The sequence below is a fragment of the Simochromis diagramma genome, unplaced genomic scaffold (genome assembly GCF_900408965.1).
Source record: "Simochromis diagramma unplaced genomic scaffold, fSimDia1.1 OVJJ01000646.1, whole genome shotgun sequence".
NCBI classification, from domain to species: Eukaryota; Metazoa; Chordata; class Actinopteri; order Cichliformes; family Cichlidae; genus Simochromis; species Simochromis diagramma.
In genome coordinates this window covers 1757407-1785354 of record NW_024387279.1, presented here as the reverse complement: position 1 = coordinate 1785354, position 27948 = coordinate 1757407, and the positions used below count along the sequence as shown (strand labels likewise).

Sequence of the window (27948 nt, the reverse complement as noted above, 5' to 3'; positions counted from 1 at the left end):
GGGGAAGGAACCAGCATGAGCCCGAATGCTTTCCCAGCCACACACCAACACCACACTTTTGAGCTCTGGAGTAAGAGGATCCCCCTACCTTATCGTGCGCACTGAAATGCAGTATTTCCACATTAGATTCCACATGCCCCTGACATCGTCAGGACAGATTTGGCTTGTTTAAGTTCTTGAGTGAGAGACCCAAATGTTTTTAGGCAACTCAGAGCTGGGAAAAGCCTGCCTCAGGAGAAGCAGCATCCACCCATGCCACTCCTTCTCTCTCTCCTCACTTGACCACAAAACATGTACTAGTCTTTGCTCGCTCCTGAGAAAAAATGACTAATTCTCCGTCCTGTAGGCTGGGTTTTTTCAGTCACTGCTCCTTTCTGAGTTCCTCTTTTTTCATTTCTTTATTCTACATTTGCAAAAGTAGACACAAGCTGTTCTTGTCTGAGGAGAGCAGAGCAGAGACTTATCCAGCATTACCAAGTAAGGCCAGCTTCTAAGTGGACCAGACAGGGAGGAAAATCCCTTCTTGCTTTAGTGTGTAACACTAGTGAGTGTTCACATTCCACTAGCTGGCTGCAGCCCCTTTCCTCAGTAGCTTATCTTTTACTGCTGCCACGCCATTCCTCCTCTAAATCATCCCACTGGCTGAGTACGGGATGTGCAAAGGTTCAGGTATTGTTTTCTCCTGTGGTGTCAAGTCTCACTGTTTTTCACAAACTCTCAATAGATGGTATCTGACCTAAGGATCGTGAAACATGCTGCAGCTGAAGATTATTTTGGTCATGCTACAGTGGGTGTGATGCGTCAGCTATCTTTAAACAGCAGTAAGAGGAAAATAAAACATCCAAGTCAACATGCTGAGTCAGTGAATGTAAAGAAAAAGTAAAAAAAACTCTTTGATGTCTGGTGTTTATCATCCATCTCATGCGAGACAATGCACCCAGTGTGTAACGCGTGAGGGTTTACGGTTCAGTTAAGCAACTGAGTTAACTGGACCAAGTATTTACTCTCCTATTTTTATATTTTTAATAGCTGATTTTCTGTAAAGACTGTTGCTTTGAGTGCAGTCTGGGATTAGGTTGCAGCTTTTTAAGCATCACTTCTTAAACTGCCATGTCTGGCAGTAATCTTGTTCATGCTTCAAGAGCATTTAAAAAGCAAGATAAGGACAGGCTAGATGGAGAGAATGAAAAATGTCATGTAATGGTGCTATTAAATAAGAAGTAGAAAAACACTGCCTTTATGGAGTTTATGCCACTAATTCATATTTGCCAGTGTTAATGCATTCACACACTCTTCTACTGTAATGATACTAATGCATAAATATCACCAGGTCTGAGGTCTAAGATCTTTCTTCTGTAGAAAAGTCAGCAGCTTTTCCACACATGACACTGACACCTTCAATTGCAATCAGAGTAAGACTTGCGTGTCTGGAAGGGGCTTTAGCTGCGAACAGCTGTGCAGTCTGAAAATCCTTCTACAAAGAATGACAGAAAGGAGGAGAGGTGCTCCGTGTTCCAGCAAAGGAAACTTGAACTTTGAATGCAGGGTAACTCGTGATGCAGACAAAGACTTGAAAGAAGCTCAACTGAACTCATGGGGAGAGTTACAAAAAACTAGCCTCCATCAGTACGTGTTTAAATGTTGACACCGGTTATTAGCGCTTTCTCCCAAAGCTCATCTTTCTACGACTGATTACTTGGAATTTATTTTTTATTTTGGCACTGAGTGAGGACTGTAGATGTTGCCCTCAGTGCAGACTGCAGTCTCCATTTGAATGGATTTTTTTCACACAGTAAGCTGGCATTCATGCATGTTGTTTTTATCCTAGACTTGAAAACATAAAACCACCCTTGGACATTAATCTTCATTACTACCTGTTTGTTTATCAGAATATAATGGATTAAAAATCATTTTATTTTAAATATCAGTACTTAAAAACACATCTATAATCTATCCTTTGTTACAGGTACAAACTTTTGAAATGTTTTGGAAAGTTAAATAAGATACCTTGGTTTCTTATGTTTGTATATACAGTGTATTTGAGTTTGATTCATATATTATAAGGTAAAGAACTGATTAGAATTTACTTTTTGTAGGTAGCATCTACACTAGAGTATTATAGTGTAGTGACCTAAATAACCATAACAGCTAGGCATATCAACAGCTCCAAACAAGCTTCAGCTGCATGTAAACGATATGCTGACACATAGTAAAGGAAATCCTTACAGTGACCATCTGAGACCTTTGCCTTTGTTATTTTAGATGTTTAAGAATAACCAAGTATTTCCATTGCCTGCTGGTCTCTGTGCCTTCCTATATGAGCAGCTGCCAAACATTTCTCTGTCTATCTTTGACCTCCACTCTCATGGCTGGGTCAGCTATTAAGAGTTAGAATGAATGCTGATACTAATGCTTCAGTATAAAAACGTCAGTGTGAATTATCTGCTTGATAAAGACTCACAATATTTTCACAATATTTCAATTCAATGAAGAAACAAGAGCAGAAACAGATGAAAAATGGCAGATATAATTAATATGTAATGCAAGCTAATCAACAAAAGGGAGAATCAGTGGCCACAGGCACCAGAGCTGTGAACCACAGTGACGGCAGCTCCAGGCTCGCACTGCCACACTCTGTACACATTCACACAGCAGATTGATTTGACAGGGGCTTCGTACTTTGATGTTTCCATTTCATGCCATGGAGAAAATCACAGGAAGAGTGACTGATATCAAACTGACCGCTACGAGCCATATCTGCTACTGGGTGGTGCAGTCTGGGCGAACAAGCTGCTAGTGTATCAGCTACAAAATGTTCACTCGCAGGCCAGACAACACCAGAATGTCCACACTGTAATTTCTTTAACAAAGTTGCATGGTCAGTCAGTACAGACTGGCTGAGGAACACTTACAGAAACCCCTTTGAATAAGCAGAGGATGTCATTGGATGTAATATTATGTAACCTGTAATTACACGGCAGTAATTTGGTGCACATGGCTTGACTAACTCATTAATCTTGAATGATATTTACATGTTGGGGTGGAATATACAGTATACTGCCATCCAATGAAAGGTCTTGCTTTTTTCAGCAAGATCATGTCAAACCACATTCTGCATTTATTCCACCAACATGGTTCACTAAAACATCTGGGTGCTAAACTGGCCTGTCTGAAACGAAACATGACAAATGAGGCGTTGAACTGCCGAGCAGCCGAAATCTTGTATCAAACAAACGTGTTTTGCTTTTAAAATGACAGCAATTGGTCAGTTTTTGCTGATTGTGATTAAAAAAGGTGATCCAACACATTAGGAAACACATTTCTGAAAAGTGTGGCTGGCATCAAATTAAAATGAGCATATATTTTAACACACTAACATTAATGCAACTTTAAGTTATATTAACTCTCTTTCTAATGTAACCTATATTATATAGTGAGTGTTAAACAGTTTGCTTATTTTTTTGTACATCTAAATAAAAAACAAATAAAAAAACACTTCAATCACTTGGGTGAGTAGGTAAGAATCTGAAAAGCATCTGGAGATTTATCAGGATTCATCGGTGTCTGCAAGGACTTTGGTCAAACTCCACAGGGATCTGTCTTAGAAGGACCACAGACCTGCCTGATGCCTTTAGGATGGCTTTTGATGTCATGCATTTAGTGAAACCCTCTCAATCCAGGCCACAGTGAATGTGCAATATTAAAAAGCCACTGCTCTGCCTGCTAACTTCAGATAGAAACACTGTAATCTGATGAATCCTTTAGGAAAAAGCCAAAGTCTCAATCTTTGTACGGGCGAACTGAGATGCATAAAGGAGCCACTTATATGAACAATTATTCTGTTAGGACTTGGCAGCTGTACATGTTGGGGCTCAGGTCACATCCACATGAGGAAAAATGGATGAGGAAGTCAAGTCAGTGTGAATGATGAAAGAGGTGGGGGAAGGCTTGTGTGTGTGTGTGTGTGTGTGCATGTGTGCGTGTGTGTGTGTTGGGGGGGGGGGGGGGGGGCTTCAGCGCTGATGAACTGCCATGTTTGGACAATTCCATGTGCACCAGTGACCCACAGCAGCTGACAGGGTAGAGCTCGATTGAAGAGTTTCTCACCTCGCTGTTTTATATCTATTTCTCAGTACGGCACAATCACAGGTTTCTGGTCCCATCAACACAACACCCGTTATTGTGATCTGTCCATAGCTATTAGAACACAGATAAATCCATTAGCAGACACTGGGCAAGAGTTGAAATATTATCAGTAAGGTCACCGATCTACTGGAATCACAGGCAAAGCACAGAGGCTGCAACACAGAAACCTGAAATCAGAAGTTTAATTTAAAGGCTCCTTAAGGCTCTATTTCACTTTCTGATGTGCATTTTTCAGATTAAAGAGATGCATTGAATTTTCTACACATAAGTGAAAACTCTGAGGAACAGCAAACAGACAGATACAGCATATTGCTGATTGTTGCATTCGAACAGACTGAACAGTGTTCTTTGTATACAACCTCTTATTGACCCAAGCAAAGAACTGCAACTCATTACTGTCTGGCTCCCAAAGCGGAGCTCAGAAGCCTACAGCAAATGAAGATTTTCCATTTACACCACACTCCAAAACAACACTGCTGTTGAGTTTGGCTCATCCTCAAGCATAATGAAATGTGTCTCCACCAGGCAAACACTGACTTGTACTTCAATGGAAAACAGAGTATTAAGTCATGTTATCAGGAGGGGGTTATGCTATTTTTTGTGGACTCAAAAACAATTATAGATATAAAGATGGCCTTGGGGTGTGTGACAGTTCATCCTTTTAGATGATCAACTCCACATCACATATTCCCCTTTTTTCTTTTCACTTGACCTGATCCGCAGGGCAGTCTTTCTCATTACTTTTACAAAATGAAATAAAACACAAGCCAGAAAACAAATAAACAACAAAATTAGCTTTGAAGCAAACATGTCAGTGATTTTGGCTGTATTATCACACAGTGTAAAATTCATTTCATTTCTTGCATTAAAAAGCATCCTGCTGGTGTAATAGATCATTAGTAACCATACTAAAAGCCAACAGCTAAGTTTTTGACAGAAAAGTCATCATCATTAATTTTGTTTTAGCTTAAACATACACATCTTTAACATGCTGTAAGTATTTTGGGGTAAATAGCAGCCCTCTCACAGAAGATAACACTGTAACCAGTATGCTTTGGACCAATGATTAAAACAAGTTGTTAATGTTAATATGTTATCTGCAAGGTCTCATATTGTGCTGATTTATACGAACACAATGGAAACACATTACGTGTTCAGGTTCCCAAACGAAAGTTGAAAAACACAAACAGCTACAGGACAGGGTTAGGGGTTTAGCTATTTAGCTAATGTGTGTAAACTGCGACATAGGGCCCTGGAACATGGATAAACAAAACACCACCAACAACAAACTTTTCCGAGGAGCTTGACTTTGTATTGTATTGGAGCTGACAAGCACACGGCAGGTTTTATGTCTATACTTGAAACTGTCAGAAGCAGTTATAAGAAGTGTATTTCAATGATGATGTTGCTAATAAAAAAAAAAACAACTCTCTCTCTCTACACGCAGATGTTTTATATATTTATTTATAGCAATAGAGAGAGAGGTCCAACAGGACTTAAAGTCATCATGGAAACAAATAATTGGCATAAAGAAATAGTTTTTTCTTCATAATGTAGACATTAAACTAAAGCAAAAAATAGTGATCAAAATAATCTGATTGTATTCTTTTAATTCAATAGCTCTATAAAGTTGTTTTCCACACTGTAGCCTCCAGGGTGTGATATGGATTTCCAGTGGAGTACTACAGCTTCCCAGATTGACTGTACAGCTGCTGATGTGTGAATTCTCTAAAATTCTACTTTAACCAGCAGGAATTAATAAGTGTTTTTGTACAAACTCTTTAAAATGTGTTTATATAAAGTACATGAAGGTAAACATGGATATTGTTGTACAAACTCAGAAAAAATATAAACAACAACAAACAACAACAAAAGACCCCCATCTGGATGCAATACTGGGGCTGGACAAAGGACCACAGAGCACGTGCCTCCTCATGCTGCCTGAGCCGATAACCATGACTGGGACCACACATACAATGGACTGAATACTGCGCTGGAGCTTGTCCGAGGCAAAGCACAACAATAGCTCTTCCATTCAGAGCAGCTGACCTCGCTGACATGTGGGTCCTTTGTCCCCGTTTCATCCTCTCTCGACATAAAAAAAGCAGAGAGGGTGAAAAGTGTCCGCTGTCTGTCAGCCACGACTGGGTCAAACATGACACTTTGTGTTCATGTGGGAATTAAAATGGGAACTAAAAGACTACATATATGATTGTATTTCCGCAAGAGGAACTGACGTGATGTGACAAAACATTCTTTCTTTTAGCAAGCTGGCTTTTTCCCTAGTCATGCAAAATGTGAAATTCTGAAGTCTCTTAATGAACACAGCGAGCATCTTACCTTTTATAGAAACCGTGCAGAGGCTGTAGACACAGGAACTGCCAGTAGTCCAAACAAAAAGCTTTGAACTTCAACATTTTGTCAGCCAGTTAAAAAGGCTTAGACTAAAAATGTCATTCTGCATGGAAAAAAAGAACTTGCTTAAAAAGAATGGCTTACATTTAGAGGAACAAAACAAATCATGCACAGTTCAGACTGCATGTCAAAAACACTGACACCCCACATGGTACAATCCCATCTCAGCGTCTGCCTGTGTGTATCTGGGCCACATGGAGGGGGTTGAACCTGCATCCCTCTGCTGCTGCTGCCTTTGTTAATGCTGAGCGGTCGCCTGCAGTCCTGTGCTATATGTCCAGTTATAAGCTCCTTTTGGTGTGATAGAGATGTCAAAGACCAGACACCGTGGATCTGTCTGGGGTTCCTGAGCAAAAGGTTCACCTTGGCAATCTTATGGTGGATTCAACCTACTCCTCTTCCCACCATGCTCAATCTTTTCAAGTTAATCAATAGCAGAGATGGTCTCAGTTTCCATCATTGCTGCTCCTCAGAGTTGAGTTACAGCTGCTCCTATTGTCTAAGCAGCCACACTGACAAGGTCTGACTCTGCTGCGCCTCGCTGGGCCAACAAAGCACACAAAGGCCTCCCTCGGCGGCTGTATCAATTAGGCTTTATCAGATGCTGCACAGCCTGCACCAGCCCAGCCTGCTCAGGGAGAGGCTAATCAGCAGCAGCACATGGTGCGCAGAGGGGCGAGGCAAGTACCCATGAGGGCCAACCTCAATCACGTTTTGTACATATAAAGCCTGAGCTGGTTGCCAAGACAACTCCAAACACAGGATTTACAGAAAGTAATGGACCCTTGATGTGAATCTTTCTCACTGAATGAAGATGAGAGGTGAGGGTCAATTTCAAGAGTTCTCAGAAGCCTTCCAAGAACAAAAATCCCCAACCAAACAAAACATGCTCCAACATCAAAAACGTCTTACGTACAAATTATTAAAATGATGCCAAAAAAAGAGAACAGACGATTCATGTGCATGAATGAATTAATGACGAATACAGGAACACCGTCAATAGCTTATCATAACGCGTTCTTCCAAGTACAAATCTACAACCTGCAACGGATCATGGTGTTCACATATCACCATTTTTACTCCACAAGTTTTACTTGGAAAAAGAAAAACATACTTTCATAATAATCAAAGAGATGATAAGTGAATCAGTTTTATCGTAACCAGTGTAAACAAGTCCCATGATCACTCTCTGTTTAATACAGATATCCCTGTTGGATGGGCGGTGTTGCTCTCTGCCATGATGATTCAGCTGTCAGTAGCATCCTGTCAGCCAGGTTTAAGACAGTCACTGCTACAGCTTTCAGCTCCATCGGCTCACAGAGCCACAGAGTGGGCTGGGTGGGGAGCCACACGGAACGATACGGCAATTATTCAGCCGGGCAAACAGCTTTGAAGTGAGAACAGACAGCATTTTGTAAAAGGCTGCGAGTCATGAAAAGAGCAGAGAAAAGTTTACAGTAATGAACAGTACACTGAAGCATGATGCTGCAAACTCAAAATGCAATCCTATTCTGTGTGTTATGTGGATGAGCCAGTTGTTAAAGGCCTACACTAATAACACTAATGACTTATATGAAGTCTTTGGTAATTATACAGCATTTTACTAGAATAGAAGCACCAAGTGAACAAACCGGCCAGCTAAGCTTGACAGAAATGTTAAAGGGGCTCCCAGTGAATTTCTTCCTCTCTTTAATAAAACTGAGAGATTTACAAGTGATTAAATAAGAACTTCATGACATCCAGGCTTTGGACAAATGTAACTGTTACACAGATGCCTATGGTGTCATCACCCTCCTGAATTTTGACTGTTTTCAGTGCACTACTGTAAACATAATTTTACATGTTAATTAATAAAATAATATGCACTGAACGTTTTTTAAAAAATGAAATCCCCTTCATATGGCTCCCAGTAATTTGGCCCACTGCCTACCATTCACTGACTTGTTCACTTTGCAAAGGTAAACTAAAAGCATTTTGTTAACCTCGCTACCTTACTGTTGAATGTTTTGTGTTACTGAATATTGTTAACCAGCAAGCATGTCCGTGTGAGCCCACAGTGGGCAGGTGTGAGGCTGTGTGGAGCACAGCTCCTATGGGCAAATCCATAATTGGCTTGCCAACAGAATGTGGCACCGATTTTGGGTCCATGTGAGGCTCATGAGCCAATGCAGTTTTGCCTTTATGGGGCCTAATGGGGGAATCCTGTGGGCCCTACACTATTGTGCTTCACAGAACCTCACAGAAAACCCATGTGGGGATAATGCAGGCTACCTCATGTGGGGCCTATAGCAGTTTTGCCCATTTGGGTCGTGAAGTGGGAATTTTGTTGGTAGGATTACTCACAGAAAAAACATGTGGTGCCAATGAAGGCAACCTTATAAGGGGCCCACAGCAGTTTTGCCATTTTGAGCCTCAGTGCCAATCTGTGGGCACACCACACTTGCCCTTATTAGACTTGCCCACACAAAATCCACACGAGAGCCCCTATGGGCTTGCATGAATCTGGTTAAATCATCAGTGGCCTACACATGATCAACTCCTTTAAAAGTTCATTTTTAAAGCCCCTTGCAGCTTCATCTTTGTGGCGGTACCAGCCAATTGGAATATTAAGATACTATCTTCCATCACCATAGTGACAGATATAAAATAGCTTTTCAAAACGCTGAACCTGATGTGTTAGTTTTCAAAAGTCTACAATCACACTGCAATGTGCTATCTGAAATGCGTGTTTGAATTCAGGCGCTAACAACACTGCAGTAAATGTCCCTGTTTTATTCAAGGCCACCAGAGGTCAGGTCATGGACTGAGCCACACACGTTCCTCTCAGCTTATTAAGGAGCAGTGAGGGGGGTGGTGGGTGGGGGTATGGGAGCAGCACATTATTGAGAGGTGTGATGCAGTCAGATGGGAGCTCATCTATCATGTGGTTTCTAGAGCCTGAAGTGTGTAAGCAGACAAAGTGAGATGTCACAATGACCATTCACCTCTCACAAGGCGTAGACAAAAGAAATCCCACACCAGCGTTCGTAATTATTCATACATAGTATGTAAAAATACAGACTTCTGTATAACTCATGTTTTTGGATATGTGATGCTAATCTCACAGCCTGACATCTTCTATCAGTGAATATGTTCCAGTAGTGAAGGATAGAAAGTAGATTCTGCTGCATTAGCTTAACTGGTTGCCGCTCTTCCTGAACCCAGCAGTAAGCTGGAGTAAAATGAGCTGGAGGAAAGCATTATGGTAATAACTGCAGATTCCATTTGGCACCTGGGGAAGGACAAGCCCTTCACTCCAGCTGAGCTTCTTTAGTTCACAGGCTTTAGCTGTCTCGGAAACAACAAACCCAACGCTACAACACCAGGTGTACCTCCGGCAGGCCATGAACAACAAGCAATATGGGTATCCTATTCACTGTGTAATGTACAAAAAGACTGCCACAATACACTTGAAATTCATGGAAACCACAGAGTAAAACGCACAGTGGCTAATGTCACACTTTTAAAAGGAAATTCTGGTAGTTGTCCACCAAATTCATGATTTCAAAATCATTCTATGACTAATTTGGTCTGAGGGTTTTTGAAATGACACACTACAAAGTAGTTTCTTTTTTATTTTGTGTCCACAACCAAAAACAATATCATGACTACCTCCAAGAAAAGACAAGTGTGAGGTGTTTTCCCCTTTTACTGACAGGCTTTTCATCCCAGCTTAAAGAGTGACTCTATGCAACACATCTACCCACTTCTGGACTCAGATGTACTGTATAAACCATAAAATAGCATCCCCCCACTTTTAATATGCAGTATGTAAAATCTCATTTTCATACCCCTCTCAATTTAAGTTCATAATCCTACAGTGGCCACTATAGGACAAACAGCTGTGGCTGCCATCCATGTGTAGGCTGTCCACTGTTCACTGTTTAATGTGGCTGCGGTGGCAATATGCCTATTTGTGAAATCTGAATTTCACAAATAGGCATCTATTTGTGAAAATTGAAGTTTGATATGAGTCAATGAGCCAGTGAAGCTCATTTCTGACCAAGTAAAGTGATGCTGAGGTGAGTTGTTGAGGATAGCTTGAACTTTTCTGTTGGTACGTGCTGCTGTTTTTGCCACTGTTAGCTGCTGTTAACAGGCATTAGCGAAACATTGTTGGACTGAATACTAAGTAGGATTTCTTGAATTGCTTAAAGATTGGAAATCATGTTTTGAAGAATCATCCAAACTGAAAGTAAAAATCACTTTTTGTCTTTTACCAACGTGCATAGCAATGCAGCTCTGCTCGCTGTTCTGCAAAGCTGATTTCTAATTGAATCTGACAATATTAGAAAGATTGGGGGTTTGTCCTCCAGGTTCTCTTTCCACATGAATAAAAGTATTTTTATTTCAAACTGCAATCCCTGCTGGATAGAACGTCATGGCAACGAAACTCTAAAGCATTAGTTCAAAGTGGCAACCACATGATGCCTACAGAAAAACGAAACATAACAGGAGTAAGACGTTTTATTCAGCACCTCCCCGGCCAGTGAAAAGCTTGTTAGGCTGCTGCTTGATGAGTGCTTTAAGCTCCTCCCCAAGAAATATCATTATTGAAATTCTGTCAACATTACACAGAAGAAGGCTGAGAAAGGCAATGAAGAAAGGCAAAGTCACAGTTTGTCGAATCTGTTGCGCTGCCACTCCAGCAAGAGCTGGGTATTGGAAAAATACAGTAGTTTTTATTTCCTTAAAAAAAACAAAACAACAACAAAAAAACCTTTGGCAAAAACCCTCTCCTAGCTGTCATACTATTCTGCTCACTCATTTGGCAGAACAGATCCTATTATCTTGTTTATCCTCATGGAAATTTAACGGTTTACCACGTGGTGTACATTTTCTCAGCAAATGCAGGTCTGAGACAGCCAGTGAGAAGTGCTGCGGGTGACTTTAGAGGGAGTCTGAAATTTGCACGATATGATCAAAATACGAGTTTGATGCCTTGTTCCCCCTGCATGAGAGGAAACATCGTTACAGGCATGACTGAGGAAGCATGAGGGGGAAAAGCCACATTTGTGCCATTATCTCAGGGCAGCACCTCAACTCTGACCTGCTCTCCTCGGAGTTCATTAAAGAAGTCATTTGCTGGCATAATAGGATTCCTTATCTGATACGAGGTTTCCTCCCCGTTCACCCGCTGTGCTCGAATGCTGTGATAATTCCTCAAGAAGAACACGCAGCTCTCTCTACAGAGTGATAAACAGTCAACGCTGGCATTATCATTACCTCTACGGTCTGACACCAACAAAGGTGGCCCATGGCGTCCCTGCTCGGCCATAACAGCCCCCGCGAGCCTGTCGGTACCCAGGGGACCGCTGCCTGTGTAATTGCAGCTATTGTGAGGCCAGCTGAGGTCTGAGAAGGAGTGATGAGCAGAAAGATGAGAAGGTTATGTTGTGAAGGCAGATTACCTTCACGCGTGGCTCTCACTAGGCACTGATTGATGGCTATTTGCCTCAGCTTTAGCACAGGATCTGCCACAGGATAAAGCTCTTTTCCTTATGACTTCTAGGACTGACTGAACAAAGCTTTGGATGACACTCTTTCTTGAGTAGGGCTTGAAATCCTGATACAATCCATCATATATCACATGCAACGAAGAAAGTTCAGAACTGTCTAAACCGCCACACTAAAACATCTCTGGAATAGAAAACATTCAGATTCTATCTAGCACAGAAAGTCTCGTTTGCCTTTATCAATAATGGCTAGGCCAAATATTACGAGGTTATATCAAATAAAAGTTGTAGTTAGCAAGTAAATCCTGCAGCCGTCGCTTTTCGCTTGATGTTGTTTGACATTTCAAGCTCAATAGAAAAGGCTGACTCATTTCATCCCATTTCCATCCTGACACCAGGGTTAACCCTGTGAGCACTCCGACTGATTGCAGTGAAGATGGGGTTACATGTTTTTATTTCTGCTTTAATGCAATTTCTATAATGTAATTACATTTCCAGCTTATTATTCTAAATCATATTGATTGATATTAGTACCGTGGTTAGCACTGTTGAATCACAACATGAAGGTCTTACTAAGTTTGCATGTTCTCCTCTTGGCGAGTGGGGTTGGGTTAATTAGTGAGTCTAAATTGCTCATAGGTGTGAACGTTAATGGTTCTATAGACAGACTAGCGACCTGTCCAGGGTGTATTCTGCCTCCCACCCCATGCCAACGGAGATAGACTCCAGCACCCCCAAGAGCCTCAACTGAAGAAGCAGAAAAAGATGGATGGACTTAGTATAATTTATTTTTTTGTATTTGAATTTTATTCACTATTGGTAATATATGAGCATCTCCAACATTGTATAATGGAGACCTGTAAACAGCTGCTGAAGGATAAGCTTAGAAAGTCTCAGCAGCTACAACATCAAATATGAAAGTGAACATATGAATTATAAGAGTTAAAAGTACCAAGCCTGATTTCTACAAGCTCTAAATAATAAACTTGAGTGAAACAGAGCTTTTTAAGGTATTTATTTTAGATACTGCAGAGGATTACCCAAAGGCAGACTGCACTATCTGTATTTTTTAGCTATTGTATGGCAGTTTCTTTTTTGGGTGAAGAAAAAGGGAGAAATCCCACAGAGACAAGAGCGAGGGAATTGGCTATGAGCAATATCTAAAGCTGGAAGCCTGACAAAAAGAGTGTCTCTGTGAAGTCAGAGTAGTGTGTTCCTGGTGTGTGGGACCCCCCCTGAGCAGCTCAGTTACCACTCCAGGTGATACATAACACTCAAAGGATGCTTGTATAGTGGTGCTTCAGGATTTCAGAGCTATTAATTAGGAAAATATTGTTTGTGAAACTAAAATGCCACAGAGCATGTGGACCTGGCATCAGTGTAGTAGTTCATATCTTCAACAAGTGAAACATCTCAGAAACAATTCTTTTATCTAACCTTAGATAAAAGCGTGATGGGCTTGTTGGGAAAGAAAACAAAACTTGGTTCCTTGTCGTGAATTGCTGGTTTAGACCACAAGTCAGTTAATGTAACATGTAACTGTATGGAAATGATTCGCTGCCATCTCCCAGAGTCCAAGACACCTTCTTGAAAACTCAACCCTCACCCTGGCTCCTCCAACAGAAAGACCAACACCAAAAAACAGCTCTTCATCTGATGCAATTGAATTGAATGTTTCAAAAGAAATAGCACTTTATTTATTTATTTTTTACCCCAAACAGGTCATAGTTCCTAAAACATGACAGCAGACATTTTATAAGAGTAGAAAAAAATATGTAAATAATGAAAATAATTACTGTTACACTCGAACAGAACAGATGACGTGTTAATTACAGCAGAAATACACCAGCTTTTACTACTGAAAGCCAAAATGTCTGCTTTGATAAAAGCCTTTTCAAATTAGCTTCTTATCAATGCTTCATTATCTTTTGTATTCAATATCAACATGGTTATCAAGCGACAACTAAATGCTAAATTAATGTACTGAAGAGCAGAGTCTGATGTTTGACGGTGAATGTTTACTGGCCAAATAAAGTATAATTAAAATACACAGCTCCTAGTCTATATTAGGATCAGTTTGCCATAATTAAATGATCAGACTGTTTTCACCCCCATCTTTCAGCCACAAATAATACAAATATATAAAAACATAAATTACGCTACATGTTTGAAAACTGGAAATCTGACTGAGTGTATTTTCCAAACGCTTCAGGAGGAAACTGGCTAATCTCACTTGTTGTTTGGCCAACTGTGTCCTGAAGCTCTGTGTGTTTGCTACCTTTTATGCCTTTGGGTGTCTAGCTCCGGGATTACACAACTTTGGTTTAGCACCACAAATAAATATACTGGGAAGATGCAACCTTTAAAGATCTAACTCTGCACTCCTCAAGACTCTCTTTTAATCAGTAAGTGGAGCAGATAACACTGTTAATGCCCGAGGCAGTCCTCAGTCAGCATTAGGGAGCATCTGTGGCTCTCTCCCAGACTGTCCTTATCTCCATCGACCGCTGCAGCTTCCCAGTCCTCTGGACTGGGGATTAATATGCTCTCGGGTGAACATTAGCAAAGCCTTAGAGCTGTGCTCCATCTAGTGGATTCCTGCCCTAAAGACTTACACTGGTGGGTAAACATCAACAGAGGTGTCCTCACACATGCTAGTGTGTTTCACCTCATGTGAGCTTACTTCACTGAGATGTGGCTGCTAAAAATCACAGACAGACTGTTTCCTCATGAGAATGCGCCTTGGTTGAATGATGGCATTAACTCATAATTATACTGTAATTAAGAGTAAGTGACACATGAGCAGTACAATCATTGGATACAGGGTGGTTAAATATACAGTGTTATTGCGTTTTTTGGGGTCAAACCTCATAACAAGAAGGTTCTGGGCTCAAATGTTTTCCCTCTTATTGCATGAATTCTCGTAGACTTCGTCCTACAGTGCAAAAACATCCATGTTCGGGTAATGCACAACGCTAAATTGGCCAGGTGTGACAGTGAGCATGAATACTTGTCTGTCTGCATTAGCCATGTGATGGACTGGTGAGCGGCCAGTGGTCCAGTGTGTCCCCTGCATCTCGCCCTGTGGCAGCAGGGATATGCTTCATTCTCCTGAAACCCTGAACTGAACAAGCTGTTAAGAAAAGTCTCGTCCAGTAGAGCACAATGTTCATATTGTTCAATATCAAGTAAAAAGATGATCTAAACATAATGATAAAGATCTCAAGATGTTTCGATTTTGCTTAGAAAATTCAAAATGTTACTTTTTTAATAATCAGCAAAGTAAAAAATAAATAAAACATTTCCATGCTTCAACATATTAAAGGATAATTCTGTTATTTCTCAGGTTGATTTATCCCTGTGCTAACTTTTCACTCTTCACCTCTCTTAACTATTTGGGAAAATTAGGAGTTGCACAAAACAAACATAGAAAAAAACAACACAGAACAGTGTATATTGGGACAACAAGGACAAAGCCCCCGTGGTTTAAAAAATGTTTTTGAGTCTAACTAAAAATAAACACAGGAATTAGACACCTTGTCGAGCCATTTGCTCACTGCATTAGGGATCTCCATCTGGGGATATTTGCCTCATGATCTAATCACCGCACATATCCATCCATGCATGACAGTTTGTTTACATGTGAGAATGACTTTCTGGAGAATTAATGACTGTAGATAATGGTCAATTACCATGTGGAGCATTTTGAGGCCGGTCATAGGTCATTTCAGTTTAATGGATGACTGTGTTTATTTGGAGACAGAAGTAAGAAGACAGCAGGATGCCTCGAAACACAGTGTAGATCAGTATAGAGCTCACGGTCTGGGAAGAGACAGAACAATTGTACAAAAAAGTGATGCTGTGGCTGAACTTGCTATTGCACTTCATGCACAAGGACGAAAAGAAAAACTCAGACTGTAACACTGGAATATAACCACACTTGGTATTGGCTCTCACTGCTGTATCATATCACTTCCTGTTGTGGTCTACATATGCCTTATCAAAGCACACCTTCTTCTGCAGGGGTGCACATAAGTGGTGCGGACCACTTATGTGCACTTAGGTGCGCATTCGCTGTCAAAATAAAAGACGCGCACCAGATAAAAAATTGCAATGCGCGTTCGCGTACATATAAAGGCACTGTTTTTGTCCACTAGAGTGGGATTTTCACAGCATATTCTGCACCACATCTCTGTGCGTTCATCATTTGTTTGAAGCCAGCTCACCTCCTGCAACCACTTTTCCAAGAATACGCGCTTCTTTTGCTGTTCGGTCTCCTTCTGACATTTCTTTGGAGGTGGAGGAACACCAAAGTAATTTCTTAAAGGAATTTGCTTCTTCGACATCTTTAAGAGCTCTAAAAAAAATGTCTGTCCTCCTCCAGAAAATCGTATGTACGCAAACGCACGTAAACAAAGAAAGTAGGAGTGACCCCAGCTTTCTTTTCAGGACTGCAGCCAGGCTGACAGAGTCAAAGCCCTGTTGAGCTTTAGATTGAAACACTAATGACTGCGTGAATTTCTTCAGAAATAACATTTCAAACATTAGAGAAAAAAATATTCACAGCATTCCCACAAAAGTGTCACTATGTACATCAACTGTTTCTCTCCTATCAATCTTTATGAATTAACGTCTAAATTTTCTCCCTTTAAACCCTCGAAATGTTTTTAGAACCCGTTCCTACCAGACTGCTCAAAGAAGGATCTCTATTAACTAATCCTTCAATTGTAAATATAATAAAAGACTATGTAACACAGGCTTTAAAGGTGGCAGTAAGTAAGTAACCATAACTTAGCTCCTTATTTCAGCTGCTCTCTTTAGGGGTTGCAGTGGTGCGTTACCTACCTCCATGTCCCCTATCCCTAGCATCCTCCTCTGTCACACCAACTCTCTATGTATCCCTGTACGTACCACCCTGCCCTAAACCCATAATACAGAAATGTATGAATTTACATTAGTAATAAAAACCAAAGAAAAGTAAAAATGAAGTTAGTTAAAAACAGTCACGTAATATGTGTGTAAGGAAGGAGTACAAACTTCATTAATAAATAGTATGTACACTATGCATGAAGATATAATACAAAATATGTTTGGGATCTCAAAATAAAGACTTGTTATAGAGCTTTATAGAGAATGGTAGTAAAAAAAAGTGCAGAAACAGCACTGGTGAAGGTTATGAATGATCTTCTTAGACTCATCTTTGTGCTTGTCTTGGTCGACTTTAGTGCGGATGATGATAATAATAATAATAATAATAATAATAATACATTTTATTTAAATAGCGCCTTTCAAAGCACCCAAGGACACTGTACAACAGATAAAAACTGGAAATATACACAATGATAAAAATAGAAGATAAAAGTTAAAACATACAGAAATTTAAGAATAGGCAATTTTAAACAGATGAGTTTTGAGGGTGGACTTAAAAAGAGAGAATGAACTAATATTTCTGAGGTCCGGGGGTAGGGAATTCCAAAGTCGAGGGGCAGAGCAGCTAAAGGCCCTCCCTCCCATTGTGATCAGACGAGCAGAGGGAACAGAGAGAGAAAGAGAAGATGAAGATCTGAGGCAGCGGGATGGGAGCTTCATCTGTAATAAGTCAGAGAGGTACGGTGGAGAGAGAGAATGAATAGCCTTGAATGTATACAGAATTATTTTAAAATGGATGCGAAATTTGACCGGGAGCCAGTGAAGTTGCTTCAGGATTGGGGAGATGTGGTGGGTAGAAGAAGTCCTAGTAATAATACGGGCAGCAGAGTTCTGGACACGTTGGAGCTTGTTGATAGATTTTTGTGTAAGGCCAAATAATAATGAGTTGCAGTAGTCAATTCTAGAGATAACAAGATTATGGATGAGAATGGCAGTGGCATGAGGTGTGAGGAAGGGGCGGAGGTGATTAATGTTACGGAGTTGGAAATATGCTGCACGTGTAATATTATTGATATGTGAGTTAAAGGATAATGTGATGTGCTATCGAGAATGACACCCAAGCTTTTCACAGAGGGAGAGATAAGGACCAGCGAGTTATTGATGGTGAGAGAGAAATTGTTAATTCTGGATAGCAGTCGTTTAGTGCCAACCAGAAGAAGTTCCGATTTATTGCTGTTGAGTTTAAGAAAGTTGGAGGAGAACCAAGAATTAAGTTCAGCTAGACAGAGGATGAGGGAGGGTGGAGGAAGAGTAGAGTCAGGTTTGGTAGAGAGATAGAGCTGGGTGTCATCGGCGTAGCAGTGGAACTGAATATTATATTTACGAAAAATATGTCCGAGTGGAAGAAGGTAGATGATGAAAAGAAGGGGCCCGAGGACAGATCCCTGGGGCACCCCAGTGGATAAAGGAGAAAGCTGAGAAGTGAAGGATTTTAATTGAATGAACTGAGTGCGGTCAGATAGGTATGATTTAAACCAGGCTAGTGGAGTGTGAGAGAGACCAATAGAAGCTAATCTGCTAAGGAGAATGGGATGAGAGATGGTGTCAAAAGCTGCACTCAGATCAAGAAGGATAAGGATGGAGAGGAGACCAGAATCAGCTGCTATAAGAAGGTCGTTTGTTATTTTTATAAGAGCAGTTTCAGTGCTATGTAGAGGACGAAAGCCAGACTGGAACTGTTCGTAAAGGTTATTATCAGTTAGGTGAAGATGGACTTGTGAAGCAACTATTTTTTCAAGGATTTTTGAGAGAAATGGTAGATTGGAGATAGGACGAAAATTATTAAAGTTGTTGGGATCTAGACCAGTTTTTTTTCAGAATTGGGGTAATAGCAGCAACTTTGAAGGAAGCAGGAACAGTTCCAGTGGTGAGTGAAGAGTGAATAATAGCAGATATGAGGGGAAGGAGAGGGAGTAAGCAGGCTTTGACGAGGACAGTGGGGATAGGATCGAGCTGGCAGGTAGAAGGCTTTGATTTATGGATGAGATCAGCAATATCAGCTAAGGATGGAAGTTGAAAAACAGAGAGGAAGTGAGAAGGGGGAGAAGTTAGGACAGAGAAGCTACATTGAGCATTAGGGTCCAGGTCTAAGTGTATTTTATGAATTTTATCAATAAAGAATAGCATTAGAGCATCACAGAAGTTAGATGAATAGAGATGAGCAGGGAGAGAATCAGGTGGCCTGTTAAAAGAGTTGAATAGTGAGAAAAGGGTCTTGGTAGAGTTCTCACTTGAGCAGACAATAGCAGAGTAATAAGCAGATTTGGTTTGACTAATACATTCCTGGTAAAACAGAACGTGGTTATTAAACATATCCTTATGAATAGTAAGGCCAGTTTTCTTATAGAGACGTTCAAGCTGTCGGCCTTTAGCTTTCAGTAGCCGGAGTTCAGGGGTGTACCAGGGTGCAGAGCGAGAAAAAAGTACAGTTCTGGTTTTTTGTGGAGCCAGGGAATTTAAAATACTACTAAGGCTATGATTATAAAAAAGTACCAGGTCCTCTTGAATAGCTAAGTTGTTAGAAGACAAGCAGCTAGAAAAAGCAGAGGAAAGGATATCAAGATTTATATTCTTGATATTCCGGAAAGAGATAATACGGGGATTGTTAATTACAGAGAGGGTCATGTGAACATTAAAGGAGAGAAGTAGATGGTCCGAAATTAGCAGTTCGTCAGCTGTACAGATGGAGGGGGTAAGTCCAGAACAGCAGACTAAGTCCAAAGTGTGGCCCTTGATGTGGGTAGGGAAGTTTATGTATTGTTTAAGGCTGACGCTATCAAGGCAGGATAGAAGGTCCTTGGTAAGAGGATGGTCGCAGTTATCCACGTGAACGTTAAAGTCACCCAGCAATATTATATTAGGGGAGACAGTAGCTAGATTGGTCAGCAGATCGGCAAAGTCACTGATAAAAACAGAATTAAATTTTGGGGGGCGGTAGATGACAGCTATTACAGTTGGGGTAGGTCCTGAAAGTTGACAAACAACAGATTCAAAGGAGCTGTACGTAGGGGCGGACAGCGGCGAGACTTTCCAGTTCTCGCGATAGATTATCGCGAGGCCACCACCACAGCCGGACTCGCGAGGTTGGCAGGTGTAAACAAACCCCGGGGGGGGTGGAGTCGTTGAGTTGCGAAAAGTCATTGGGCTGTTGCCATGTCTCAGTCAAGCAGAAAAAGTCAAACTTACGGTCTGTTAGGAGATCCTGGATGAGATGTCCTTTGTTCGTAAGCGAACGGATATTAAGCAGGCCGAAGTTGACAGAAATACTGTCGGACTGGATGAGAGTGTTAGCCGACCTAGGCAGACCAGTCAGAACATTGTGGTCAATAGACCTGCAGGGGTTCCGTTGAGAGCGACCAGAGGTGGACCAGAAGGACTGAATTGGTTTGGAATTATCCTGATGGAAATACCGACGGGAGCCTCGATGTACGTACTTTCGACGAGGGAGGAAGGCAATGTCCGTGTGGAAATGAAGAGCAGCCAACGGCGGAGCAGCTACAGAGAAGCGGAGCCGGAGGAGCTCATCAGCTGTATATTGATGAAGTCCAGTGCCGAGTCGGTAGATCGATGACATAAGGATCCAGACCCACACTGAGAGTACATAGATCCTGAAAGGCCACATCATGGACAGGAACAGCCGGGTAGGGACACCGGTGGGCCTTAGAAACAGGAGTAGGACAAAAGTCCAGAAATCCAGAGTCCAGTAGCGTTAACGTTTAGCGATAGTGGTGAGTGGCGGCCGGTGAGTAGCGGCAGCCAGTCGCGCCAGCGTTCACTCAACATGTCGGTGTTGTTCCCACATCATCATAATAAATGCTGTTTCAGGTTCAACGTTGCAAGTGTCCAATCACATTGTTGTGACGTCATACTTTTGCAAGCCAAGTGATTCATTCATTTATGAAATTCCAGTGTTGCAAGGATAATATGTATAATGCTTACCGTTTATCAAAGAACAGTATCCTGAAATGCAAAGAACTCAAACTGCTGGATCGGTGGACAGAGGTGGTTTCTCGCAAGTTAAGTAGATTTTTGTTTTACAATGTTTTTTTCTGAAGTCACAAAAGTATGACGTCACAACAATGTGATTGCTCACTTGCAATGTTGAACCTGGAACAACATTTATTATGATGATGTGGGAACAACACCAACACTGCTGACCACAACATTTTAGTACAGAGATTAGGACACAGTTGATGATGAAGACAATGGGGAGTCTTCATCACACATGTCACAGAGTTTTACACTGGGACCACTAGCATTTACAATATATGCTTTTTTCACAGGAGCTTTTTTCCCGAAGTGTTTCCTATCTAACATTCACACTCTGTTTTAGTTTTTAGTTTTTTTGCATCTGTCCTGTGTGCACACCTGTGTGGATGAATGCACTTGTATTCAAAAGTTTCTTCATGTAACGATCTGCTAGAGGGTGCAGGGAGCCACAGCCCCGTCCCCCAGGGCACGAAGCAGGCATGGAGGAGATCCAGGCCCCAGAGTACGAGAGCCCAAGGAGGACCACCGGAGGGGCATCCATGCCATCCTCCTGGGAAGAGCTGAGGAGAGCCCCAGACGAGGGGTCACCCAGCAGCCATGGAGCAGAAGCCAGAGGGGGCTGCAGTGGCGTGCCCGCGGGCTCTGCCGGCAGCCAGCTGTGCCAGAGTGAACCGAGCCGCAGGCCCAGAGGCCAGAGGCCTGAGGGCCCCCCACCCCCCCCGGAGGAGGCCCAACCGAGCCACGGGTACCCGGCACCGCCAAGCAACCACTGGGAGTGAGCCGGTACATACCTGAGCGCCCAGCCCGGACACCAGTTTAATCTCCACCTCTCCTATGTCTCACCCCCACCTGCAGAGTGAACTTCTGCAAGCATGTAACACCTCCCTACCAGTTGAAGCATCCCAGAACCCCACGCCCCTCACGGGTTTAAATTTCTCTTATACTATGGATTTAATTTGTTGATATTCTAGAAATCTTTTCTTGTTGATCATATATTGTATAACTACTCTGTCAAACGGAATAAAGTCTGTTCCTTCTAATATATGTTCCAAGTATTTCATTCCTTTACAATTTTCCAATCTGGAAAATTAATCATGTTATTGTTTTGTAATATGTCAGGGTTATTCCAGATAGGTGTACACCACATTCCAAATTATTATGCAAATTGTGTTTAAGTGTCATAAAGATTAAATAAGTTGTTTTTCATTCAAAACCATGGATGGAATTGTGTCTCATGACTCTTTGTATCACTGAAATCAATCTCGGACACCTATGATCACTAGTTTGCCAGGTGAGCCCAATTAAAGGAAAAACTACTAAAGAAGAATGTTTCACATTATTAAGCTGACCACCATTTTCAAGCAATATAGGAAAGAAAAATGATCTCTCTGCTGCTGAAAAGCGTGAAATAGTTGAATGCCTTGGACATGCAATTAAAACCTTAGATATTTCACGAAAATTTAAGCGTGATCACCATAATGTTAAGAGATTTGTGGCTGAGTCAGAGCACACATGGGTTCGTGCAGATAAAGGCACAATGATGAAGGTTTCTGCCAGACAAATACATCAGGTTAAGAGAGGAGCTGCTAAAAGGCTATAACAAAGCAGCAAACAGATATTTGAAGCTGCTGGTGCCTCTGGAGCCCAGCGGCTCAAGGTGTAGGATCCTCCAGAGACTTGCAGTTGTGCATAAACCTTCTATTCGGCCACCCCTAACAAGCAGAAACAGCTGCAGTGGGCCCAGAACTACATGAAGACTAATTTTCAAACAGTCTTGTTAACTGATGAGTGCAGTGCAACCCTGGATGGTCCAGATGGATGCAGTGGAGTCGTGTTTTGAGTCACGGGGAGAGAGCTGGTCGTCCCCTTTAGGGTCCTTGAAGGTGTGAAAAGTACCATCTGAAAGATGTAATTGTGGGAAAAATCTATTTCCTGCTGGTGAGAATAGTGGAGTATGTGGAGTTTCTGACTGACCACTTTCTTTCATTGGTAGAAAGAGAAGAACTGTGCCTTCTGCAACACAACCATCTTCATGCAAGACAATGCACCATCTCATGCTACAAGGAATACCTCTACATCATTGGCTGCTATCGGCGTACAAGGAGAGGAACTCATGGTCTGGTCCCCATTCTTCCCTGATCAATCCTATTGGGAACCTTTGGAGCATCCTCAAGCAAACAAATAAGAGGGTGGGAGGCAGTTCACATCCAAACAGCAGCTCTGGGAGGCTATTCTGACATCCTGCAAAGACATTTAAGTAGAAACCTTCCAAAAACTTACAAGTTCCATGGATTCAAAAATTGTAAAACTGCTTTCAAATAAGGGGTCCTATGTTAATATATAACTTGCATTGAAATAGCTTTTGATTTCAGTGAAACTGATCTACTAATGCTGCAAATTCAACAACTGACCATTTTCAATTCTCTACAACCTATAAAATCTTTTGAAACTGTGTGTGCGTAATAATTTGGAACAGTGCATTTTAAGTTTTTTATTTTTGAAAAACATTGGGAGTTTTGTTCAGTAACATTTGAATTGTACTCTATTGGTAGATGACTCGAAAATTATGCCGACTGTCATTTGAATAGACTATTTAGGAAAAACAGAGAAAAATATCATTTGCATAATAATTTGGAATGCAGTGTACGTTTGCATGGGATTAATGAAGACGCCGTAATTTTTAGAAACTCCCACCATGCTGTCAGAGGAGAGCTGATGTTAGTGCTTTTTAAAGCATTCATGTCATTTGATGTTTAAGCTGATAAATGGTAGGTCTGAAATCTCTAGATTATTGCATAGTGCCTGTTCTACATCTAACCAAGGCTCATCTAAGCGTGTATGTTTTAACCATCCTGAGATGAACTGAAGCCTGCTGGCTAAGAAGTATTGTTGAGATCTAGTCCATTTTCACCCTGTTTAATACATCAGAGAGTAACGGGGTTCAGTATCCAGTCCAAGGCAGACTGTAGCTGCCAGGGATCAAACCACCATCCTTCCAATTAGTGCCGAACCGCTCTTCCTCCTGAGCTACAGCCACCCCAGGTGGGTCAAAGGTTGCAATAACTGCTTTGACAAGTAGCTCAAGTAGATTGGAAAAAACTCTATATAAGAATCACTTCATTTACAATTTACCAAGTAAAATGTTTTTAAAAAATACTTCATACATTTTCAGTGCTACGCAGATGATACCCAAGTTTATTTACCCACAAAGCCAGAGAACTAGTTAAACTACAGGCATGTCTCAGAGACATAAAGGCCAGAACAGGCTCTAATTTCCTACTCTTAAATTGAACCAAAAATGATACTCTTTCATTCTGCCCTAAAAATCTTTGGTGTTTAACATTTTAACTTGCTGTGGATAACATTACTTTGACTTCCAGTAACACTGTGAAAAATCTTAGAGTCATTCAACCAAACATTACCAGTTCAGCCCTGGAAGACTGATGAGTAGGTGCCAAGCAGGACGACAGCCAAAGACAGATGGAAGGTCCCACACACTGTTCCTGGAGGGCTGCACTGAGCGATGCTAACTTTTTGGACTGTCCATGTGCCACGTCTACAGAGCTGGAGAAGAGTCTCTTTGTTGTTCTTCAGCTTGTCCGCTTTATGGTGAGTGATCACATGATTAGTTCTTTTTTTTGTAGATTTTTGCAGACCTTTTGTGGTATCTAAATTTAAGGTTGCAAGTGCCTCCTAAGCCTTTGGCACCAAGCATCAGCCAAGTCGAGCACAGTGATGCAGTGGTTCACACTCTGCCTTACAGCAAGAGGTTTCTGGTTTTGAGCTGAATGAGACTTTTCTCTGTAGAGTTTTTACAGCTTCCCGTGCCACACAGTTGCTTAAAGTACATAGAACTAAGTACTAAATGTGGCTAAGGGGAGTTGATATTTTGAAATACTCTTTTCTGTTAATTAAGGTCGTTGTCATGTCACGTTGACAGCTTGGGGGACTTGGGCCTTCTTTTTAAAAGAAAACTTAAGATTTTCTTTTTTTTTTTCTATTTTAAATGGAAAATGAGGGAGTAAAAATGTGATATAGAAATTAACAATGAATTCATAGCATTATCTATAGATTTATATTACAATATTAATGTATGTTTGCCATAAAATGCTATGTTAGACCTGGAATTCTCTACAGGCATTCCAGGGTGTCTCAGCATGTCATTTGAGATTCACTGCTAAGGCTGCTATATCAGGCTGCAGATCACATCATTTTTATCGATTTGGATGAAAATGAGCTATGAAATTGTGTTCCGAGCAGAGATAAAGTAACCATCTGGCGTGACTCGCTGCGTTTTTGTTGCCTCAGGCAGGTAGAACTGGGGCCTCGGTAGTCTTTGAAGTATTTGTGTGTGGCAAGTGTGTCAGTGCATTGCCACAAACAAGATGAAAGGTGAAGCAAAATGTCAGCAGTGCCAGTATTCACACTGTCATTAGTTTAATACTGCTGTACTTGTTAAATCTTAAAAGCGTGACACTTAAATTTTTTTTTACATATAATGGATTAGATCAGGTTTATTACAGTAAGATTCATGCTAAGAGGTTTTTTGCTCCTTTAACAGTACCAGTTAAATTTATATGGAAAAACTCATCAATTTGTACTATTTAATTATTGCCTTTTAAAGACTGCTCAGAATAACCTTTGAATGGTTACTTTTCTCACAAATTTCTTCTCAGCATTGTCAGCATGATCGGTGCAGCATTGATCTTGTTTTACTAATCTATATTGTACCAAGAACCACTTGGCAGTTATCAGATGTTATCAGTCTAGCCCAGAAAATGTCAAGTTCTTTATAAGTCCTCTTTCAGAAACCAACAAATGCTCCGATAACATTGCCTTCCCATATTTATTTTACATAGAGTTCAGATAGAACATACATGTCAGCTGCTAGAAATCTGTGAGAATCAAGCCTTGTGTGGTGGAACTTCTAATGGACTTTTTGGAGTTAACGCTGGTATTTATAAAGATTTCTATATTTTCAAGAGGAGCACAAATGGTCAGATCTGATGAAGCCTTAGGGAGTGACGACCGGCTTTGTCATGAGTGTTTTGTCATTAGAATAAGTGCAAAAGGCAGCTGGTTGTCCAGAGTGCAAAGGTATACTATCGTCCTTATTTGAAAGATGTTGGAACAGAAAGGGCCCATCCCAAAATTGTTCCCACAAAAGTTGGGAGCATGAATTATTCCATAATGTCTTGGTGTGCTGAAGCATTAAGAGCTCATTTCACTGGAACTGAGGGTCGAAGCCCAACTCCTGAAAAACAACCCCACACCATAATAACCCCCCATCTTTTTTACTTGGGGCAATGCAGTCAGAAGAGTGACGTTCTCCTGGAAAGTGCCAAGGAGACATCAGAGCAGATTCAGCCCTGAATGAGTGACTGTTGTTCCCAATCACTTCCACTTTGTTATAATACAGCTGACTGTGGAATATTTAGTAGTGAGGAAGTTTTACGACTGGACTTGTTGCGCAGGTGGCATCCTATCACAGTACAACACTGGAAATCACTGAGCTCCTGAGAGCGATCTGTTTTTTCATTAATGTTCCTGATTGCTCAGGATCACACATCATGAAGACTAGCATGAAGTCCTCTTAACATCTTTTCTGTTACTTAAGTCATTCAAAACTGAAAAATGTTTATTGTCACTGTAAAAGAAATATACAATGAAATTAAGTTGCACTTGAGAGCTGTACTCAATAAATTTAAAAAAATTTAAAAAAACTATTAGTGTTTATTATTTAAGAAACTGGGATCCTTAATTTTGCAAATTACCAATGCTATAAATAGACACAATAGCTTTGTTTGAGGATGACTTTAAACTGACACACTAACCATTTTTTCAGTGGTGGTACATTTATTTTTTTAAAAGGGAAATAATGGAAAAAAATGATGGGTGCAGCATTGATCTTGTAAAAGACTTCCTGATTAAACGATGGCAGCTGTTTGCCATAAAAGCTCAGCAACGGTTGTTATTTGGCGCAATTATGTTATGCAATCATTTATGTCTGCAAGTCAAGTTCATGGGTACTTTTCACATTGATTTTAAACAGTGTTATACAAAGGCGCAGGAAAAAAGGGTAAAAAGAATTATTGACCATATTTTATGCTGTTGAAAGAGACTCAATAAGCTGATCTGATGGACTCTCTAAAGCTGGTGTTGGACAGGCAGATGTTATCTTAGTTAAGAACCCCCCCATTCCACTCCATGACGTACTGGGCAGTCCCAGGAGCATTTACAGTGAAAGACTGAGATTACACAAATGTACCACTGAATGATCATTCCTGCTTGTGGCCATCTCTCTGTCCAAATCCTCCATCTAGAGCATAAGTACACACTGCAGTAGTTGCACACCGTTAATACTGGCACATCAGAGAAAAGAGCAAAGTCAGTTTGATAAGAAGGTACCTGAATTTCAACTTTATCTACATGCAGTTTTGTGTAATATGTTGGGATATTTGTATATTAGAGCTATTTGGACAGGAGTAAGCGATGAGGTAAAATGTTGTAGAACCACAAAGTTTGCCTAAAGATCTCTACACATTGGTTCAGCATGTGTGAAAGTTCATTGCAAGTCTACATAGATCACACAGGTCAATGAAAGGATATCTACCGGTTAGTAGACTGGTTCCTGCTGGTTAGTAGACATAGGCCATGCCAGCAGTCACACTGATAATTGAACGATTTCTCTTAATACTAAATGTTCCACAGTAAAAAAAACAGCAGCTAGAGGCTTTAGCTCTCAGAGCCCTCTCCTGTGGAACCAGCTCTGAGTTTGAGTTGAGGATGCAGACACTCTCTCCTATACAAAATTGTGTTAAGACTCAATCTTAAGAAATGTATAAGACTGCAGTTTGATTAGGTGGCCTTAAACAGTCCTGTAGTTATATAACTCTATGCCAAGACTGCTGGAGGACCTCTGCACTGGACTACAAACATGCTCAGGGTGAGACTCGCAGCTATCTCATTTCCC

At 41.0% G+C, this 27948-nt stretch overlaps 1 protein-coding gene and 1 long non-coding RNA gene across 8 annotated transcripts in view; one reads left to right on the top strand and one right to left on the bottom strand.

The window, feature by feature from the left end:
- The window catches only part of iqsec1b (IQ motif and Sec7 domain ArfGEF 1b), a 234352-nt gene that overhangs the window by 61680 nt on the left and 144724 nt on the right, over positions 1 to 27948 (bottom strand). The window contains exon 1 of one of the 7 annotated variants that reach the window (XM_040003183.1): positions 89 to 16287. The exons of 5 other annotated variants lie outside the window; for them this stretch is intronic. In XM_040003183.1, coding sequence (XP_039859117.1) covers positions 89 to 135 — 47 coding nt within the window. In that variant the 5' untranslated portion in view covers positions 136 to 16287. Of the gene's footprint in view, positions 1 to 88; positions 16288 to 27948 lie in introns of those variants that run through there. One more of the 7 variants, XM_040003181.1, reaches the window with a different exon arrangement.
- Positions 8376 to 26259, top strand: LOC120715942. Its single transcript, XR_005691767.1, has 3 exons — positions 8376 to 8385; positions 17941 to 17948; positions 26098 to 26259. It is a non-coding gene; the product is annotated as an uncharacterized LOC120715942 (long non-coding RNA).